Source organism: Pseudophryne corroboree, chromosome 4 (assembly GCF_028390025.1).
Source record: "Pseudophryne corroboree isolate aPseCor3 chromosome 4, aPseCor3.hap2, whole genome shotgun sequence".
NCBI classification, from domain to species: Eukaryota; Metazoa; Chordata; class Amphibia; order Anura; family Myobatrachidae; genus Pseudophryne; species Pseudophryne corroboree.
Genome location: NC_086447.1, coordinates 663,767,777 through 663,789,539, shown reverse-complemented (window position 1 = coordinate 663,789,539; position 21,763 = coordinate 663,767,777). Strand labels below are relative to the sequence as shown.

Here is a 21,763-nt window from a genome sequence, read left to right as displayed (position 1 = left end):
GGTGGTTTGTTTAAGTCAGGCACCCGGGGAGACACCTGTTGTCCGTGGGAGGAATATGGCCACTGACATGCCTGGTGAAAATACCAAAAAAATCAGCTCTTCGGTGTGGAAGTATTTCAACAGAAATGCGGACAACAGGTGTCAAGCCGTGTGTTGCCTTTGTCAAGCTGTAATAAGTAGGGGTAAGGACGTTAACCACCTCGGAACATCCTCCCTTATACGTCACCTGCAGCGCATTCATAATAAGTCAGTGACAAGTTCAAAAACTTTGGGTGACAGCGGAAGCAGTCCACTGACCAGTAAATCCCTTCCTCTTGTAACCAAGCTCACGCAAACCACCCCACCAACTCCCTCAGTGTCAATTTCCTCCTTCCCCAGGAATGCCAATAGTCCTGCAGGCCATGTCACTGGCAATTCTGACGATTCCTCTCCTGCCTGGGATTCCTCCGATGCATCCTTGCGTGTAACGCCTACTGCTGCTGGCGCTGCTGTTGTTGCTGCTGGGAGTCGATGGTCATCCCAGAGGGGAAGTCGTAAGACCACTTTTACTACTTCCACCAAGCAATTGACTGTCCAACAGTCCTTTGCGAGGAAGATGAAATATCACTGCAGTCATCCTACTGCAAAGCGGATAACTGAGGCCTTGGCATCCTGGGTGGTGAGAAACGTGGTTCCGGTATCCATCATTACTGCAGAGCCAACTAGAGACTTGTTGGAGGTACTGTGTCCCCGGTACCAAATACCATCTAGGTTCCATTTCTCTAGGCAGGCGATACCGAAAATGTACACAGACCTCAGAAAAAGAGTCACCAGTGTCCTAAAAAATGCAGCTGTACCCAATGTCCACTTAACCACGGACATGTGGACAAGTGGAGCAGGGCAGGGTCAGGACTATATGACTGTGACAGCCCACTGGGTAGATGTATGGACTCCCGCCGCAAGAACAGCAGCGGCGGCACCAGTAGCAGCATCTCGCAAACGCCAACTCTTTCCTAGGCAGGCTACGCTTTGTATCACCGGTTTCCAGAATACGCACACAGCTGAAAACCTCTTACGGCAACTGAGGAAGATCATCGCGGAATGGCTTACCCCAATTGGACTCTCCTGTGGATTTGTGGCATCGGACAACGCCAGCAATATTGTGTGTGCATTAAATATGGGCAAATTCCAGCACGTCCCATGTTTTGCACATACCTTGAATTTGGTGGTGCAGAATTTAAAAAAAAACGACAGGGGCGTGCAAGAGATGCTGTCGGTGGCCAGAAGAATTGCGGGACACTTTCGGCGTACAGGCACCACGTACAGAAGACTGGAGCACCACCAAAAACTACTGAACCTGCCCTGCCATCATCTGAAGCAAGAAGTGGTAACGAGGTGGAATTCAACCCTCTATATGCTTCAGAGGTTGGAGGAGCAGCAAAAGGCCATTCAAGCCTATACAATTGAGCACGATATAGGAGGTGGAATGCACCTGTCTCAAGCGCAGTGGAGAATGATTTCAACGTTGTGCAAGGTTCTGATGCCCTTTGAACTTGCCACACGTGAAGTCAGTTCAGACACTGCCAGCCTGAGTCAGGTCATTCCCCTCATCAGGCTTTTGCAGAAGAAGCTGGAGACATTGAAGGAGGAGCTAACACGGAGCGATTCCGCTAGGCATGTGGGACTTGTGGATGGAGCCCTTAATTCGCTTAACAAGGATTCACGGGTGGTCAATCTGTTGAAATCAGAGCACTACATTTTGGCCACCGTGCTCGATCCTAGATTTAAAGCCTACCTTGGATCTCTCTTTCCGGCAGACACAAGTCTGCTGGGGTTGAAAGACCTGCTGGTGAGAAAATTGTCAAGTCAAGCGGAACGCGACCTGTCAACATCTCCTCCTTCACATTCTCCCGCAACTGGGGGTGCGAGGAAAAGGCTCAGAATTCCGAGCCCACCCGCTGGCGGTGATGCAGGGCAGTCTGGAGCGACTGCTGATGCTGACATCTGGTCCGGACTGAAGGACCTGACAACGATTACGGACATGTCGTCTACTGTCACTGCATATGATTCTCTCAACATTGAAAGAATGGTGGAGGATTATATGAGTGAACGCATCCAAGTAGGCACGTCACACAGTCCGTACTTATACTGGCAGGAAAAAGAGGCAATTTGGAGGCCCTTGCACAAACTGGCTTTATTCTACCTGAGTTGCCCTCCCACAAGTGTGTACTCCGAAAGAGTGTATAGTGCCGCCGCTCACCTTGTCAGCAATCGGCGTACGAGGTTACATCCAGAAAATGTGGAGAAGATGATGTTCATTAAAATGAATTATAATCAATTCCTCTGTGGAGACATTGACCAGCAGCAATTGCCTCCACAAAGTACACAGGGAGCTGAGATGGTGGATTCCAGTGGGGACGAATTGATTATCTGTGAGGAGGGGGATGTACACGGTGATATATCGGAGGATGATGATGAGGTGGACATCTTGCCTCTGTAGAGCCAGTTTGTGCAAGGAGAGATTAATTGCTTCTTTTTTGGTGGGGGTCCAAACCAACCCGTCATTTCAGTCACAGTCGTGTGGCAGACCCTGTCACTGAAATGATGGGTTGGTTAAAGTGTGCATGTCCTGTTTATACAACATAAGGGTGGGTGGGAGGGCCCAAGGACAATTCCATCTTGCACCTCTTTTTTCTTTAATTTTTCTTTGCGTCATGTGCTGTTTGGGGAGGGTTTTTTGGAAGGGACATCCTGCGTGACACTGCAGTGCCACTCCTAGATGGGCCCGGTGTTTGTGTCGGCCACTAGGGTCGCTTATCTTACTCACACAGCTACCTCATTGCGCCTCTTTTTTTCTTTGCGTCATGTGCTGTTTGGGGAGGGTTTTTTGGAAGGGACATCCTGCGTGACACTGCAGTGACACTCCTAGATGGGCCCGGTGTTTGTGTCGGCCATTAGGGTCGCTTATCTTACTCACACAGCTACCTCATTGCGCCTCTTTTTTTCTTTGCGTCATGTGCTGTTTGGGGAGGGTTTTTTGGAAGGTACATCCTGCGTGACACTGCAGTGACACTCCTAGATGGGCCCGGTGTTTGTGTCGGCCACTAGGGTCGCTTATCTTACTCACACAGCTACCTCATTGCGCCTCTTTTTTTCTTTGCGTCATGTGCTGTTTGGGGAGGGTTTTTTGGAAGGGACATCCTGCGTGACACTGCAGTGACACTCCTAGATGGGCCCGGTGTTTGTGTCGGCCACTAGGGTCGCTTATCTTACTCACACAGCTACCTCATTGCGCCTCTTTTTTTCTTTGCGTCATGTGCTGTTGGGGAGGGTTTTTTGGAAGGGACATCCTGCGTGACACTGCAGTGACACTCCTAGATGGGCCCGGTGTTTGTGTCGGCCACTAGGGTCGCTTATCTTACTCACACAGCTACCTCATTGCGCCTCTTTTTTTCTTTGCGTCATGTGCTGTTTGGGGAGGGTTTTTTGGAAGGGACATCCTGCGTGACACTGCAGTGACACTCCTAGATGGGCCCGGTGTTTGTGTCGGCCACTAGGGTCGCTTATCTTACTCACACAGCTACCTCATTGCGCCTCTTTTTTTCTTTGCGTCATGTGCTGTTTGGGGAGGGTTTTTTGGAAGGGACATCCTGCGTGACACTGCAGTGACACTCCTAGATGGGCCCGGTGTTTGTGTCGGCCACTAGGGTCGCTTATCTTACTCACACAGCTACCTCATTGCGCCTCTTTTTTTCTTTGTGTCATGTGCTGTTTGGGGAGGGTTTTTTGGAAGGGACATCCTGCGTGACACTGCAGTGACACTCCTAGATGGGCCCGGTGTTTGTGTCGGCCACTAGGGTCGCTTAGCTTAGTCATCCAGCGACCTAGGTGCAAATTTTAGGACTAAAAATAATATTGTGAGGTGTGAGGTATTCAGAATAGACTGAAAATGAGTGTAAATTATGGTTTTTGAGGTTAATAATACTTTGGGATCAAAATGACCCCCAAATTCTATGATTTAAGCTGTTTTTTAGTGTTTTTTGAAAAAAACACCCGAATCCAAAACACACCCGAATCCGACAAAAAAAATTCGGTGAGGTTTTGCCAAAACGCGGTCGAACCCAAAACACGGCCGCGGAACCGAACCCAAAACCAAAACACAAAACCCGAAAAATTTCCGGCGCTCATCTCTAGTTTGTAGCCCCGGAACGAATATCTAAATATGGTAGTTTGTGTTCCATAATACTGCAGTCTACGATAAAATGTTTGTGTTGTAGTGTTGCATAACGTTTACCGTATTTGCCGGCGTATAAGACGACTTTTTTGCTCTGAAAAACATGCCTCCAAGTGGGGGGGTCGTCTTATACGCCGGGTGCACTTCATACGCCGGGTGCCATAGTGGCCTCCCGATGCACTGCGGCCGCGGCGGGTCATCAGCGTGGCTGCGGCGAGCATCAGCAGCGATACAGGGGTGCCAGCCTTTTTGGCGTGACCGGCCCGTTCTGCTCGGCGGGAAGCAGCGGCGCTCCGACCCGCCCCTTGCACATGCGGTCATAATATACAGTATGTCACTTGGTATTAATAGACTGCTGCTAGTGACAGGGAGGGCAGACAGGGAGCAGGGACCAATCCAATCAGGCTTTGTATGCAGCCAACAGCCAACCACAGTACTGCACCATTGTACAGTACAATACAGCATAGAAAATGTCCAGCAGTCAAACCCCTATCAACCCTATCATGGCACCAGCATGTGTGTGGAAGGTGTGTGGAAGAGGGGGTAGTCTTATACGGCGAGTATATAACAAACTCTATATTTTGAGTGGAAATGTTGGGGGTCGTCTTATACGCCCAGTCGTCTTATACGCCGGCAAATACGGTATATAATATACACCCTATTAAGAGATGTATCTTTAGGGTCTTGAAAAAAACTGCTGTTCCAATGTTTTGGTCAGATGACAAGTTGCTTAATGATTGTGTGGTTTTTGTTTTTTTGTTTTTGCTATTTTTAGAATTTGCTTATGGTGGACACCCGTATCCATTCTCTGGAATCTTTGAAATTTCACCCGGTGATTCTACAGAACTGGGAGACACATTTAAGTTTAAGTAAGTAGAAACTTGAGTCTTTTTTTTTTTTTTTTTTTTTTTTAGTTTAGTTTTGTTTTTTAGTGACTTAAAATATACTGGTAACGAGTCATGTGACAGCCATCATTTCCAACCAGCACACACCACTTCCAGCAGGGACAGCTAATAAACAGTTGGACAGGCAATTCAAAAACTTTATGTATTTATAAATCATGTTTTTTTGTCCATTGCCAACTTAACTATAGAGTTATAGACTTGCATCTTAAAGATAATCATTTTACATATTTGCAAGTCTTTGCTCAATGCTACCTTTTCCTTCTTTTTCCTCAGTCTTGCATCTTACTGTAGTTCACAAATAGTGTAATAGGATTTTTGGTTGTAGTTTAAGCATAATGATTCATGGTGAGAGTCACTCGTATCTGACCTTGCCTGTGTATTTTTTGCTACTTATTCCTTCATATTCCTACTTTTTTCCTCAATCTTGCTTCTTAAGCACCCTACACACTGGGTGATGGCAGCAATTTGGACGATGAACGATCTGAATGATGATCATTATCATCCAGATTGTTTTGCATTGAAAAATGATGAGAAACCAACAATGAATGACCGCAGGGACGTGTATCGTTCATCGTTGGTGCCTACACACTAAACAATATGAGCAATATATCATACATTTCTGAGCGATATCGTTCATATTGCCCGTCACCATCGCCCAGTGTGTAGGGCGCTTTAGTTCGTAAATAGTGTACTAGGTACTTAGGATTGGTGTTTTGGCAAGGCTAAATAGCAAAGTCTGTGGCGCAATAACTGGGGCTATTTTGCTGTTACTTGGGGATAAGTGTACACCTACATATCTGTAGTTTAGCAGTTTGTGAAAACTATTCATCAGAGGACAGATTGTTTTTAGCAAGGCAAACTGTAGGATTGACAGACAAAATAGGCAGTGTTTTATGTAATCTACTAGTTTTTGTTTTGTTCCATAAAACATACAAACTCTAGTGAGCTAATTACAAAAGGTAAAACAAAAAAGTCAGCCTCTCATCTCTCCTAGGTCATATAAAGCTATGTCCGTAGCGCAGTAAAACAGCACCCTAAAATGTTTGGATAAAAAATATACTTCATTTTATAAAACGGACTCTCATCAGTATTAAGAAAAATAAATATATATTTTAAAATGTAAACCAACTATACAGCAGTTCATCCTTAAGCAGAAATGTATTTAAAATCTCCAATATCAGCTAGAAATGGGAAATTGGTAACTTCATAGTACTGCAGTCCTATAAAGACTCTCGTACATTACAGATATATTAGGGCAATGTCCCAATACCTTGACGGCCGGTCGGAATCTGGAATTTAAAAAAAAAAATTCAAATCCAGATTCCCTGATCCCAACCAAAAAGGATCAGGATTGTCAAAACGAGCTTTCTGATGTCTTGGGGCCTTAACTTCTAAAAGATGTATAGAAGAAGTTGTAACAATGGTCTCCTGTAGGAGTACCACCTCTGGAATATAACTAGACAGCAAATCACAGGTATGTGAGAGATGGTTGAATATGCTCCGCAGAATGCAGTTTTCACAGATTTCTAAACAGCCTAGATAAATATTTTTATCTAGTGTTCTAGCTGGAAGTAATGTTGGGGTGTTCATTATTGTAGGACCGTCTATATGGAACCATAAAAGCCACTGTGAAATGTTTATCACCTGAAAGCCAAAATGTGCAATTCTCAATTATGTAGTTGTTGGCATTTTAATTAATATATTTCAAGTAATGCCAACAAAAAGCTACAAGTACAAAATTACTTGTATATCTCCCAATGAATATATATTAACAAATGTCTAGTTTTGCAGATGGATTGATATTGGTGTCACTAATTTTCTAGTACTACAGAGCCTCCATAATGACTCTCTGGAAACACACTTCCTCTGGCACAGGTATGGCCAACCTGTGGCTCTCCAGCAGTTGTGAAACTACAAGTCCTGCCACAGGTTTTCTATTAGGGAATTCTAAGACTGTGACCAGGTAGTTTCACAACCACTGGCAAGCTACAGGTTGGCTAGGCCCACTCTGGCACAGTACATGGTAGCGCTTTCTGAAGATGTTTTTAGTGTTTTCTCACCTAATAAAATCAAAGTAAAACAAAACTTTAATGCAACAGTAGTGAAAAATGACTTTGTGAATTAGAAAAAAAAACAACAAAACATTGAAATTGTGGATAGATAAATAAATAAAATACTATAAAAATATTTAAGTGTTACTGTTCTAAACGGAAGACGTTTGGGGGTTTTGTGATGCAAATTTCTATGATAAAGACAAATTGGAGAGCACACATTGGGCTAGATTCAGTTAGTCACAGAAGTCACTGGAATGGCTTTTTACTTTTACTTTTCATTAGCTGATTTCTCATGTCCTAGAGGATGCTGGGGTCCACATTAGTACCACGGGGTATAGACAAGTCCACTAGGAGCCACTGGCACTTTAAGAGTTTTTAATAGTGTCGGCTGGCTCCTCCCTCTATGCCCCTCCTACCAGACCCAGTTTAGAAAATGTGCCCGGAGGAGCCGGTCACAGCTAGGGAGCTCCTAGAGCTTCTTTAGTTGTATTTTTTTCTAAGAGTAATTTAGGCACAGGGAGGCTGCTGGCCACAGCCTCCCTGCTCAGGGAAGGAGTAGTGTCCAACCCTGAGAGGTTAATGGCCACTCTCTCCGCTGACAGGACACTGAGCTCCTGAGGGTGTTGATTGTTATCCGCCCGAGGCGACCGCTCACTCCCGCAGCATGCCGCCACCCCCTAACAGAGCCAGAAGATTCCGGTGGTGAGTGTCTCACCGGCGACTCGACAGGCGGGGAGCCGGTGTGAATGGCGGCAACAGGGTGGGAGCGCAGTACTGATACTGCGCTCTGGAAGGCTCAGCGGTACAGCAGGTGCGGCGCTATGAGGGGTGCCCTGGGCCAGCGCAAATACCCTTACACTGGTCACTCAGGCTATCAGGGACTCCAGTAAACGCTGCTAGCATAATACCTCAAGCCAGTATAAAATTTTAAAAAGTGCGGGAAGATGCGGCATGTATGGGGGCAGAGCTTTTCCTCAGAGCGGACCCAGCAGCTCACCAGCACCACTTTCTCCCTGCAGATCCACTTCCAGCGACGCTGACAGGGAGCGCTGTCCCTCCACGCTACTCCAGCTATCCTGTGCGGTACCAGGGGGTTGTAGAGGGGGGGGGAGGGGGGCTGTAAATTCGCTGTGTAGTCTATTAGGGGTACACAGTCAGCGCCAGGCAGTTCTTATATAACTGTCTCTGGGGCGCTGTGTGTGCTGGTTCCAAACTCTGTCTCTCTCTGAAGGTACTTGGGGGAAACTGTGTCTGACATTTTCCTGTGTGTATGCAAATTCTCACGTAACCATGTCCAGGGGCTCTGTGTCTTATGCTGCAGAGGAGGTATCTTCTCCAGAGGAATCCATTCCATGTACCCAGGAATGTAATATGTCTCAAACTTCTGAATCTGAGCCACAATGGCTGGCTTCCATTAAGGGAATGATATCTCAGATTTCTATTAGGGTAGCCCATACTGAGACTGAAACTCGGGTTTTAAGGAAGTCTATGGAAGTTTGGTTGGGTTCTGTTCCCTTTACTTCTAAACCCCTGCATATACCCAAAGAAATATGCACTTGCCCAGATTATGCAAGCCGACACGGATACCGACTCTGACACGGCAGACGGGGATGGGGATGTGCTGAGGGGGTGGCATCCCTTGCAAAGGGGGTGCAGCTCATGATTGAGGCCATTAGGGATGTGTTACACATTACTGACACACCACCTGAGCAGGTTGAGGAGGCTTACTTCACAGACAATAAGAAAGCCTCGCTAACCTTCCCTGCATCTAAAGAGTTAAACGCATTATTTGAAAAGTCCTGGAAAACCCCGGAGAAAAAATTCCAGACCCCAAGAAGGGTTCTGGTTGCTTTTCCCTTCCCTGAGGAGGATAGGAAAAAATGGGAAAACCCACCCATAGTTGACGCATCTGTCTCCAGACTGTCTAGAAAGGTGGTTTTACCTGTCCCTGGATCTACCGCCTTAAAAGAAACAGCTGATCGTAAGATTGACACTACGCTCCAATCCATAAACACTACTTCAGGAATGGCGTTAAGGCCCACTATTGCCTGTGCATGGATTTCTAAAGCCATAGTAAAGTGGTCAGGCACATTATTAGAGGACTTAGATATGATGGATAGAAGTGACATTGAATTGTTTTTACGTAACATACAGGATTCTGCGGGTTTCATGGTGGAGTCCATAAAGGATATGGGGACTCTGAATGCAATGATATCTACCATGGCTGTCTCAGCACGCAGGGGACTCTGGCTATGCCAATGGTCGGCAGATGTGGAATCCAGGAGAAGTGTGGAGAACCTACCCTTCACAGGTCAGGTGCTATTTGGGGAAGCGTTGAATGCGTGGATTTCCACGGCAACCGTGGGTAAGTCGACCTTTCTTCCCTCAGCTGCTCCTTCTACGAAGAAAACTTTTTCTTCATCTATATCGCAGTCCTTTCGGACCGCAAAGACAAAGTCCAAGCCTCCTAGCACCCTCTTTAGAGGTGGTCGGGCAAAATCCAAAAAGCCTGCACCTGCAGGTTCCCAGAACCAGAAGCCTACTTCTGGATCCTCAAAATCCTCAGCATGACGGTGGACCGCACAGCCTGGAGAACGGGCTGCTGGGTGCGAGACTCGGACGTTTCTGCCACGTCTGGGTGTCGTCCGGCCTGGATACAGGAGATTGTGTCCCAGGGGTACAGACTGGAGTTTCAAGAACTCCCGCCTCACCCATTCTTCAAATCAGGCTTGCCAGCTTTACTGACAGAAAGGGCTATCCTACAGGAAGCCATCCAAAAAATTGAAAGTCAGTGGTCATTGTTCCAGTTCCACCTCATATGCAACACATGGGTTACTATTCAAACCTTTTCGTGGTACCAAAACCGGATGGTTCGGTCAGACCGATTTTGAACTTGAAATCGTTAAACCCTTATCTGAAGGAGTTCAAATTCAAAATGGAGTCTCTGAGAGCGGTGATCTCAGGTCTGGTATCCCGCGATATCAAGGATGCGTACCTCCACATTCCGATTTGGCCGCCACATCAGGCTTATCTCAGATTTGCACTGTTAGACAGTCACTATCAGTTCCAGGCACTGCCATTCGGTCTCTCCACGGCACCGAGGGTGTTCACCAAGGTGATGGCAGAGATGATGGTTCACCTCCGCAGACAGGGAGTGAACATAGGGCCTAATTCTGAGTTGATCGCAGCAGCAAATTTGTTAGCAGTTGGGCAAAACCATGTGCACTGCAGGGGGACAGATATAACATGTGCAGGGAGAGTTAGATTTGGGTGGGGTGTGTTCAAACTGAAATCTAAATTGCATTGTAAAAATAAAGCAGCCAGTATTTACCCTGCACAGAAACCAAACAACCCACCCAAATCTAACTCTCTCTGCACATGTTATATCTGCGCCCCCCCCTGCAGTGCACATGGTCTTGCCCAATTGCTAACAAACTTGCTGCTGTGATCAACTCAGAATTACCCCCATAATTCCATATCTGGACGATCTGCTGATAAAGGCATCGTCCAAGGAGTTGTTGTTGCAGTCCATTGCTCTCACGACTCATCTGCTCAGGGAACATGGTTGGCTCCTGATCCTTCCAAAGTCACATTTGGAGCCAACAGAGAGATTGTCTTTCCTGGGGATGATCCTCGACATGGAAGTGCAGAGGGTGTTTCTACCGGTGGAGAAAGCGTTGGTGATACAATCAATGGTCCGGGATGTCTTTAAGCCTACCCGGGTATCGGTTCATCAGTCCATTCGCCTTCTGTGGAAGATGGTTGCCTCCTACGAGGCTCTACAGTACGGAAGATTTCATGCTCGGTCCTTCCAACTGGATCTCCTAGACAAGTGGTCGGGATCTCACCTACACATGTACCAGAGGATACGTCTGTCGCCGAAAGCAAGGATTTCACTCCTCTGGTGGCTGCAAATGCCTCACCTTCTGGAGGGCCGCAGGTTCGGTGTTCAGAACTGGATCCTTCTAACCATTGATGCAAGTCTCAGGGGTTGGGGCGCAGTCTCTCAAGTGGAAACCTTCCAAGGAAGGTGGTCAAGTCTGTAATCCATTCTTCCAATAAACATTTTGGAACTAAGATCCATATACAATGGTCTTCTCCAAGCGGCACATCTTCTGCAAAATCAGGCCATTCAAGTACAGTCTCACAATGTGATGACGGTGGCCTACATAAACCGACAGGGAGGAACGAAGAGCAGAGCTGCTATGTCAGAGGTAACAAGAATCCTCCTCTGGGCAGAAAAGCACGCAGTGGCTCTGTCAGCAATCTTCCTTCCAGGAGTGGACAACTGGGAAGCAGACTTCCTCAGCAGGCACGATCTCCATCCAGGGGAATGGGGCCTCCATCTGGAGGTGTTCACAAAGGTGACCAGTCTTTGGGGTGTGCCTCCATTAGACATGATGGCCTTACATCTCAATAAGAAACTTTTGGAGGTACTGCTCCAGGTCGAGAGACCCAGAAGCAGTGGCGGTGGATACCCTGGTAACACCATGGGTGTTCAAGTCAGTGTATGTATTCCCTCCACTTCCTCTCATTCCAAGAATTCTAAAACTCATAAAGAGAACAAGGGTTCAGGCAATCCTCATTGCACTGGACTGGCCAAGGAGAGCTTGGTACGCGGATCTTCTGGACTTACTGCTGGAAGATCTGAGGCCTCTTCATCTTTGCGAGGACCTTCTGCAACAGAGGCCGTTCGCTTATCAAGACTTACCGCGGCTAAGTTTGACGGCATGGAGGTTGAATGCCAGATCTTAGCCCGGAGGGGTATTCCGAGCAAGGTTATTACTAGAAACATAGAAACATAGAATTTGACGGCAGATAAGAACCACTTGGCCCATCTAGTCTGCCCCTTTTTTATTTTATCCTTTAGGCAATCTCAACCCTTTTTTAATCTTGATTCTTTGTAAGGATATTCATATGCCTGTCCCAAGCATGTTTAAATTGCCCTGATACAGGCTAGGAAAGGAGTAATGTCTAAACATTATCATCGCATTTGGAAAAAAATGTGTGTCTTGGTGTGAGTCCAAGAAGTTTCCTACGGTGGAGTTTCAACTGGGACGGTTTCTCCTCTTCCTTACAAGCAGGTGTGGGCCTGCGTTTGGGATCTATAAAGGTCCAGATTTCGGCTTTATCCATTTTCTTCCAGAAACCATTGGCAGCCCTCCCTGAGGTTCAGACTTTTTTGAAAGGGGTCTGCACATCCAGCCTCCCTTTGTGGCGCCGACGGCACCCTGGGATCTTAATGTGGTGTTGCATTTCCTGCAATCAGATTGGTATGAGCCTTTACAGGAGGCTGAGGTCAAGTTTCTCACGTGGAAGGCTGTCACATTGTTGGCCTTAGCTTCTGCTCTAGGTGTGTCGGAATTGGGGGCGTTGTACTGTAAAAGCCCCTACTTAATCTTCCATGAAGATAGAGCTGAGCTCAGGACGCGTCAGCAGTTTCTTCCAAAGGTTGTGTCGGCTTTTCATATCTACCAACCTATTGTGGTGCCACTAGCTCCAGACTCTTCGATTACATCAAAGTCCTTGGATGTTGTGAGGGCTTTGAAGATCTATGTGAAGAGGACTGCTCGTCACAGGAAATCGGACTCTGTTTGTCCTTTATGATCCCAAGAAAATTGGGTGTCCTGCTTCTAAGCAGACGATTTCTCGCTGGATCAGGTTCACTATTCAGCATGCATATTCTACGGCAGGATTGCCGTGTACAAAATCTGTCAAGGCCCACTCTACTCGTAAGGTGGTTTCTTCCTGGACGGCTGCCCGGGGGATCTCGGCTTTACAGCTTTGCCAAGTGGCTACTTGGTCAGGGTCGATCACGTTTGCTATGTTCTACAAGTTCAATACTTTGGCCTCTGAGGACCTAAAGTTTGGTCAATCAGTTCTGCAGGAGCCTTCGCGCACTCCCTCCCATAATGGGAGCTTTGGTACATCCGCATGGTACTAATGTGGACCCCAGCATCCTCTAGGATGTAAGAGAAAATAGGATTTTAATGACTACCGGTAAATCCTTTTCTCGTAGTCCCAGCGCTTAGTTATCTTGCAGTGGTTACTTGGTTCCGTACTGCTTTGTTCTTAGTTACGTACTGCGTTGTTACTTGGTTCATTAATGTTATTCAGCTTTTGCAGAGTTTTCAAGCTAGTTAGCTTGGTTTGCCTTGTTTGTGTGAGCTGATGTGAATCTCGCCACTATCTGTGTAAAATCCTTCTCTCGAAGTTGTCCGTCTCCTCGGGCACAGTTTCTAGACTGGGTCTGGTAGGAGGGGCATAGAGGGAGGAGCCAGTCCACACTATTTAACTCTTAAAGTGCCAGTGGCTCCTAGTGGACCCGTCTATACCCTATGGTTCTAATGTGGACCCCCAACATCCGTTACAGACTACGAGAAAAGGATTTACCGGTAGGTAATTAAAATCCTATTTCTCTAACGTCCTAAGTGGATGCTGGGGACTCCGTAAGGACCATGGGGAATAGCGGCTCCGCAGGAGACTGGGCACATCTAAAGAAAGCTTTAGGACTAACTGGTGTGCACTGGCTCCTCCCCCTATGACCCTCCTCCAAGCCTCAGTTAGATTTCTGTGCCCGACGAGAAGGGTGCACACTAGGGGCTCTCCTGAGCTTCTTAGTGAAAGTTTTAGTTTAGGTTTGTTATTTTCAGTGAGTCCTGCTGGCAACAGGCTCACTGCATCGAGGGACTAAGGGGAGAAGAAGCGAACTCACCTGCGTGCAGAGTGGATTGGGCTTCTTGGCTACTGGACATTAGCTCCAGAGGGACGATCACAGGTCCAGCCTGGATGGGTCCCAGAGCCGCGCCGCCGGCCCCCTTACAGAGCCAGAAGAGCGAAGAGGTCCGGAAAAATCGGCGGCAGAAGACGTTCCTGTCTTCAATAAGGTAGCGCACAGCACTGCAGCTGTGCGCCATTGCTCTCAGCACCCTTCATACTCCGGTCACTGAGGGTGCAGGGCGCTGGGGGGGGGCGCCCTGAGACGCAATAAAACATTACAGAAATACCTTACATGGCAAAAAATGCATCACATATAGCTCCTGGGCTATATGGATGCATTTAACCCCTGCCAGAATATACAAAAAACCGGGAGATAAGGCAGCCGAAAAGGGGGCGGAGCCTATCTCCTCAGCACACTGGCGCCATTTTCCCTCACAGCTCAGTTGGAGGGAAGCTCCCTGGCTCTTCCCTGCAGACAGAAAGGGTTAAAAAAAGAGAGGGGGGCACTAATTAGGCGCAGTATTAAAACATACAGCAGCTATAAGGGGAAAAACACTTATATAAGGTTATCCCTGTATATATATAGCGCTCTGGTGTGTGCTGGCATACTCTCCCTCTGTCTCCCCAAAGGGCTAGTGGGGTCCTGTCCTCTATCAGAGCATTCCCTGTGTGTGTGCTGTGTGTCGGTACGTTTGTGTCGACATGTATGAGGAGAAAAATGATGTGGAGACGGAGCAGAGTGTCTGTAACAGTGATGTCACCCCCTAGGGGGTCGACACCTGAGTGGATGTACTGTTGAAAATTACGTGACAGTGTCAGCTCTATATAAAAAAACAGTGGTTGACATGAGACAGCCGGCTACTCAGCTTGTGCCTGTCCAGACGTCTCATAAGCCGTCAGGGGCTCTAAAGCGGCCGTTACCTCAGATGGCAGATACAGACGCCGACACGGATACTGACTCCTGTGTCGACGGTGAAGAGACAACCGTGATTTCCAGTAGGACCACACGTTACATGATTGAGACAATGGAAAATGTTTTTATACATTTCTGATAATACGAGTACCACCAAAAAAAGGGGTATTATGTTCGGTGAGGGAAAAACTACCTGTAGTTTTCCTGAATCTGAGAAATAAAATGAGGTGTGTGATGATGCGTGGGTTTCCCCCCCGATAACAATTAATAATTTCTTAAAAAGTATTGGCTGCATACCCTTTCCCGCCAGAGGTTAGGATGCATTGGGAAACACCCCCTAGGGGGGATAAGGCGCTCACACGCTTGTAAGAACAAGGGCTCTACCCTCTCATGAGATGGCCGCCCTTAAGGATCCTGCTGATAGAAAGCAGGAGGGTATCCAAAAAAGGTATTTACACACATACTGGTGTTATACTGCGACCAGCTATCGCCTCAGCCTGGAGGTGCAGTGCTGGGTTGGCATGGTCGGATTCCCTGACTGGAAATATTGATATCCTAGATAAGGATAGTATATTATGGCCTATAGAGCATTTAAAAGATGCATTTCTATATATGCATGATGCACAGCGGAATAATTGCCGACTGGCATCAAGTATAAGTGCGTTGTCCAATTCTACCAGTAAAATGGTCAGGTGATGCGGATTCCAAACGGCATTTGGAAGTATTGCCTTTGAAAGGGGACATTTGGGGTCGGTCTTTTAGACCTGGTGGCCACGGCAACAGCTGGGAAATCCACGTTTGTACCCCAGGTCGCCTCTCAAAATAAGACGCCGTATTATCAGGCGCAGTCCTTTGTTGGCAAGCGGACAAAAGGTTCCTCTTTTCTGCTCGTGACAGAGGGAGAGGAAAAAGGCTGCAGAGATCAGCCAGTTCCCAGGAACAGAAACCCTTTCCCGCCTCTGCCAAGCCCTCAGTATGACGCTAGGGCTTTACAAGTTCAGGCACGGTGGGGGCCCGTTCTCAATGAATTTCAGTGCGCAGTGGGCTCACTCGCAAGTAGACCCCTGGATCCTTCAGGTAATATCTCAGGGGTACATATTGGAATTCGAGACGTCTCCCCCTCGCCGTTTCCAAAAGTCGACTTTACCGACGTCTCCCTCTGACAGGGAGGCAGTTTTGGAAGCCATTCACAAGCTGTATTCCCAGCAGGTGATAATCAAGGTACCCCTCCTGCAACAGGGAACGGGGTATTATTCCACACTATTGTGGTACCGAAGCCAGACGGCTCGGTGAGACCGATTCTAAAATCTAAAATCTTTGAACACTTACATACAGAGGTTCAAATTCAAGATTGAGTCACTCAGAGCAGTGATTGCGAACCTGGAAGAAGGGGACTACATGATGTCTCGGGACATCAAGGATGCTTACCTTCATGTCAAAATTTACCCTTCTCACCAAGGGTACCTCAGGTTATGGTACTGAACTGTCACTATCAGTTCAGACGCTGCCGTAGGGATGGTCCACGGCACCCCGGGTCTTTACCAAGGTAATGGACGAAATGATATCCCTTCGAAGGAAGGAAATTTTAGTTATCCCTTACTTGGACGATTCCCTGATAAGGGTAAGATCCAGGGAACAGTTGGAGGTCGGTGTAGCACTATCTCAGGTAGTGTTGCGGCAGCACGATTGGGTTCTCAATATTCCAAAATCGCAGCTGGTTCCGACGACTTGTCTTCTGTTTCCTAGGGATGATCCTGGACACAGTCCAGAAAAAAGGTGTTTCTCCCGGAAGAGAAAGCCAGGGAGTTATCCGAGCTAATCAGGAACCTCCTAAAACCGAACCAAGTCTCAGTGCATCAATGCACAAGGGTTCTGGGAAAAAATGGTGGCTTCCTACGAAGCAATCCCATTCGTTAGATTCCACGCAAGAACTTTCCAGTGGAACCTACTGGACAAATGGTCCGGGTCGCATTTTCAGATGCATCAGCGGATAACCCTGTCACCAAGGACAAGGGTATCCATCCTGTGGTGGTTGCAGAGTGCTCATCTTCTAGAGGGCCGCAGATTCGGCATTCAGGACTGGGTCCTGGTGACCACGGATGCCAGCCTGCGAGGCTGGGGAGCAGTCACACAGGGAAGGAATATCCAGGGCTTAGGGTCAAGCCTGGATACATCACTTCACATAAATATCCTGAAGCTAAGGGCCATTTACAATGCTCTAAGCTTAGCGAGACCTCTGCTTCAAGGTCAGCCGGTGTTGATCCAGTCGGACAACATCATGGCAGTCACCCACGTAAACAGACAGGGTGGCACAAGAAGCATGAGGGCAATGGCAGAAGCTGCAAGGATTCTCCGCTGGGCGGAAAATCATGTAATAGCACTGTCAACAGTATTCATTCCGGGAGTGGACAACTGGGAAGCAGACTTCCTCAGCACGACCTCCACCCGGGAGAGTGGGGACTTCACCCAGAAGTCGTCCACATGATTAAAAAACTCGACAGGTATTGCGCCAGGTCAAGAGACCCTCAGGCAATAGTTGTAGACGCTCTGGTAACACCGTGGGTGTACCAGTCGGTGTATGTGTTCCCTCCTCTGCCTCTCATACCCAAGGTACTGAGATTGATAAGATGGAGAGGAGTAAGCACTATATTCGTGACTCCGGATGGGCCAAAAAGGACTTGGTAACCGGAACTTCAAGAGAGGCTCACGGAGGATCTGTGGCCTCTACCTCTAAGAAGGGACCTGCTCCAGCAAGGACCCTGTCTGTTCCAAGACTTAACGCGGCTGCGTTTGACGGCATGGCGGTTGAACACCGGATCCTGAAGGAAAAAAGGCATTCCGGATGAAGTCATCCCTATCCTGATCAAAAGCCAGGAAGGATGTAACCGCAAAAACATTATCACCGCAATTGGCGAAAATATGTTGCGTAGTGCGAGGCCAGTAAGGCCCGACGGAGGAAATTCAACTGGGTCGATTCCTACATTTCCTGCAAACAGGAGTGTCTATGGGCCTGAAATTGGGGTCCATTAAGGTTCAGATTTCGGCCCTGTCAATTTTCTTCCAAAAAAGAACTAGCTTCAGTCCCTGAAGTTTAGACGTTTGTAAAAGGGGTACTGCATATACAGCCTCCTTTTGTGCCTCCAGTGGCAATTTGGGATCTCAATGTAGTTTGGGTTCCAAAAGTCACATTGGTTTGAACCACTTAAATCTGTGGAGTTAAAATATCTCACATGGAAAGTGGTCATGCTGTTGGCCCTGACTCGCTGTTTATCCTGTATGCACCCAACATGCTGGGTGCTCCTGCTTCTAAGCAGACTATTGCTCGTTGGATTTGTAGTACAATTCAGCTTGCACATTCTGTGGCAGGCCTGCCACAGCTAAAATCTGTAAAAGCCCGTTCCACAAGGAAAGTGGGCTCATCTTGGGCGGCTGCCCGAGGGGTCTCGGCTTTACAACTTTGCCGAGCAGCTACTTGGTCAGGGGCAAACACGTTTGCTAAATTCTACAAATTTGATACCCTGGCTGAGGAGGACCTGGAGTTCTCTCATTCGGTGCTGCAGAGTCATCCGCACTCTCCCGCCCGTTTGGGAGCTTTGGTATAATCCCCATGGTCCTTACGGAGTCCCAGCATCCACTTAGGACGTTAGAGAAAATAAGAATTTACTTACCGATAATTCTATTTCTCGTAGTCCGTAGTGGATGCTGGGCGCCCATCCCAAGTGCGGATTGTCTGCAATACTTGTACATAGTTATTGTTACAAAAATCGGGTTATTATTGTTGGGAGCCATCTTTTCAGAGGCTCCTCTGTTATCATACTGTTAACTGGGTTCAGATCACAAGTTATACGGTGTGATTGGTGTGGCTGGTATGAGTCTTACCCGGGATTCAAAATCCTTCCTTATTGTGTACGCTCGTCCGGGCACAGTTTCCTAACTGAGGCTTGGAGGAGGGTCATAGGGGGAGGAGCCAGTGCACACCAGTTAGTCCTAAAGCTTTCTTTAGATGTGCCCAGTCTCCTGCGGAGCCGCTATTCCCCATGGTCCTTACGGAGTCCCCAGCATCCACTACGGACTACGAGAAATAGAATTATCGGTAAGTAAATTCTTATTTTTCTGCTTACCGTCTATAGAAGCCACCATAATGGGCTGATAAATGCACAATTGAATCCATCAGCTTTGAGGTCGGTATAAAAGCAGAACTAGTAGAATAAAGTGTATGTTTGATTTGGATATACAAAGGGCGGTATTCCATTAGCCACGGTAAACTACCGCGGCTAAAGGTCTCGCCCAGCATTATCCTGTTAGCCCTGATAAGCCATTGCGAGCTGTGGCTTATCGGGGATTTTGCTTCGCTTGCCTCGGGCAGGCGAATCCAAATCCCCGGAGAGAGCCCTGTTTTCAAGCAAAAACAGGTCTGTTTTTCACGAAAACAAACAGATTTTACTGAACCTGTGTGTTTTCAGGAGAAAAGGCATTTTTGTTACGGGCAATCTAAAGGTCCATACAGAGAGCGATATAGGTGAGCGATTTTGACTATATAGTCAAAATTGCTCAGTAAGTTAGTGCATATCGCTCTGTGTGTACACAGCCAGCGATAGCGATGCGCGTCCCCGCCAGGTCGCTATCGCTGCTAAAAAATAGACTGTGCAGGCAAGTCAATTTTGGCTAGGTCGCTGGAAAAGAAAAAGCATCCCCTTGCTTAAATGAGTTAGCCAAAATCGCTTGCACACTTAGTCAAAATCGCTGGAAAAGTTATCCAAAATCTCCTACTGCCAGTTCAAAACGCTTAGTCAAAATCTCTCATAATTAAAATCTCTCCGTGTGTATGCACCTTAATAGGATAGCTGGTTTAAAAAAAAAAAAAAAAAAAAAGGTAAAAAAAATTTGCACAAAACTGCCTGATGTTTTAACGCGGCTGGTAGGATGCAGCCCAAAGCATTTACCGTGATCATTTTAAACGGCTCTTGGCAAAATGGGCTATAATTTACATTTCTCAGCACAGGTTGGATTCCAGAATAAGAAAGTCTGTACCTTCCTCAATTGTATATAAGCTACAGAAACAATGGTTTAGAACATCTAACACATTCTATCCTATGTTCTCGTGAATAGTGTTCAATACTAGGTAGGCCAATCCCGGGATCGGGATTGGCGGAATCCTGGGATTGGAGCCTCCAATCCCAGGATTCACGGGATTACATTGCGCGTGTGCGGTAGGGTGGGTGTAAGTAATACTACTTAGTACATGGACACGCTGAACGCGGCGGCACTTCAAATGTTGCGCCGGCCGCCAGCCAATCAGAGCTGGCGGACCGGCAACCAATCAGGGAAGCTGCCGCAGCAGCGGCAGCCAATCAGGAGCGACTGCTGCGGCTGCTTCCCTGATTGGCTGCCGGTCCGCCAGCTCTGGTTGGCTGGCGGCAGGCACTTCATTTGAAATGCCGCTGCGTTCAGTGTCTCCATGGTTGCCGCCCGCCTAATAGTAAGTGGTATTACTTACATCCACCCTCCCTCCGTGCAGTGCTCCCTACACCCTTCCTCCCTCCCGCGCCGCTACCTACACCCTCCTGAGTCCCGCACCGCTACCTACACCCTCCCGCACCGCTACCTACACCCTCCCTCCAGCGCCGTTCCCTACACCCTTCACTGATCCCTACTGCAATCCCGGGATTGAGCGTTTTTCATTCCCGGGATTGAAAAAACGTCCCAGGATTGGCCTCCCTTACTGGTACCAGAGGGTCCTCTAAGCGGGCCATTTCTTCCTCACAAGCCACTAATATTTCTGATGATTCCTTCGATGAGGATGGGGAATATACTGATCCTTCTGATATGGATACAGTTGTTTCCGATGAGGAATCTACAACTCAGGTTGATGATCCTGAACTAGTGGAGGCTATCAAGATGATTCTCCAGATTGATGATGAGATTGAACCTCCTATGTCTTATGAAACCTGATAAGTTTAAAAGTCAGAAGGTTGCTAAAGTAGTTTTCTCTGACGTCCTAGTGGATGCTGGGACTCCGTCAGGACCATGGGGATTAGCGGCTCCGCAGGAGACAGGGCACAAAAAAAAAGCTTTAGGATCAGGTGGTGTGCACTGGCTCCTCCCCCTATGACCCTCCTCCAAGCCTCAGTTAGGTTTTTGTGCCCGTCCGAGCAGGGTGCAATCTAGGTGGCTCTCCTAAAGAGCTGCTTAGAAAAAGTTTTTAGGTTTTTTATTTTCAGTGAGTCCTGCTGGCAACAGGCTCACTGCATCGAGGGACTTAGGGGAGAGAAGTGAACTCACCTGCGTGCAGGATGGATTGGCTTCTAAGGCTACTGGACACCATTAGCTCCAGAGGGATCGAACACAGGCCCAGCCATGGAGTCCGGTCCCGGAGCCGCGCCGCCGACCCCCCTTGCAGATGCCGAAGATTGAAGAGGTCCAGAAACAGGCGGCAGAAGACTTTTCAGTCTTCATGAGGTAGCGCACAGCACTGCAGCTGTGCGCCATTGTTGTCAGCACACTTCACACAGCGGTCACTGAGGGTGCAGGGCGCTGGGGGGGGGGCGCCCTGGGCAGCAATGTATAATACCTTTCTTATGGCTAAAAATACATCACATATAGCCCTTGAGGCTATATGGATGTATTTAACCCCTGCCAGATCTCACAAACTCCGGGAGAAGAGCCCGCCGAAATAGGGGGCGGGGCTTATTCTCCTCAGCACACAGCGCCATTTTCCTGCTCAGCTCCGCTGTGAGGAAGGCTCCCAGGACTCTCCCCTGCACTGCACTACAGAAACAGGGTAAAACAGAGAGGGGGGCACTTTTTTTGGCGATATTACTATATTTAAGCTGCTATAAGGATACAACACTTATATAGGGTTGTTCCCATATATATTATAGCGCTTGGGTGTGTGCTGGCAAACCCTCCCTCTGTCTCCCCAAAGGGCTAGTGGGGTCCTGTCTTCAATAGAGCATTC

The 21,763-nt window shown here is 47.7% G+C and overlaps 1 protein-coding gene across 1 annotated transcript in view; it reads left to right on the top strand.

Annotated features, from left to right (window-relative positions):
- Nucleotides 1-21,763, top strand: part of DESI2 (desumoylating isopeptidase 2) — a 279,466-nt gene that overhangs the window by 132,754 nt on the left and 124,949 nt on the right. Inside the window, exon 3 of the mRNA XM_063917815.1 lies at nt 4,989-5,082. Coding sequence (XP_063773885.1) covers nt 4,989-5,082 — 94 coding nt within the window. The remainder of the gene's footprint in view (nt 1-4,988; nt 5,083-21,763) is intronic.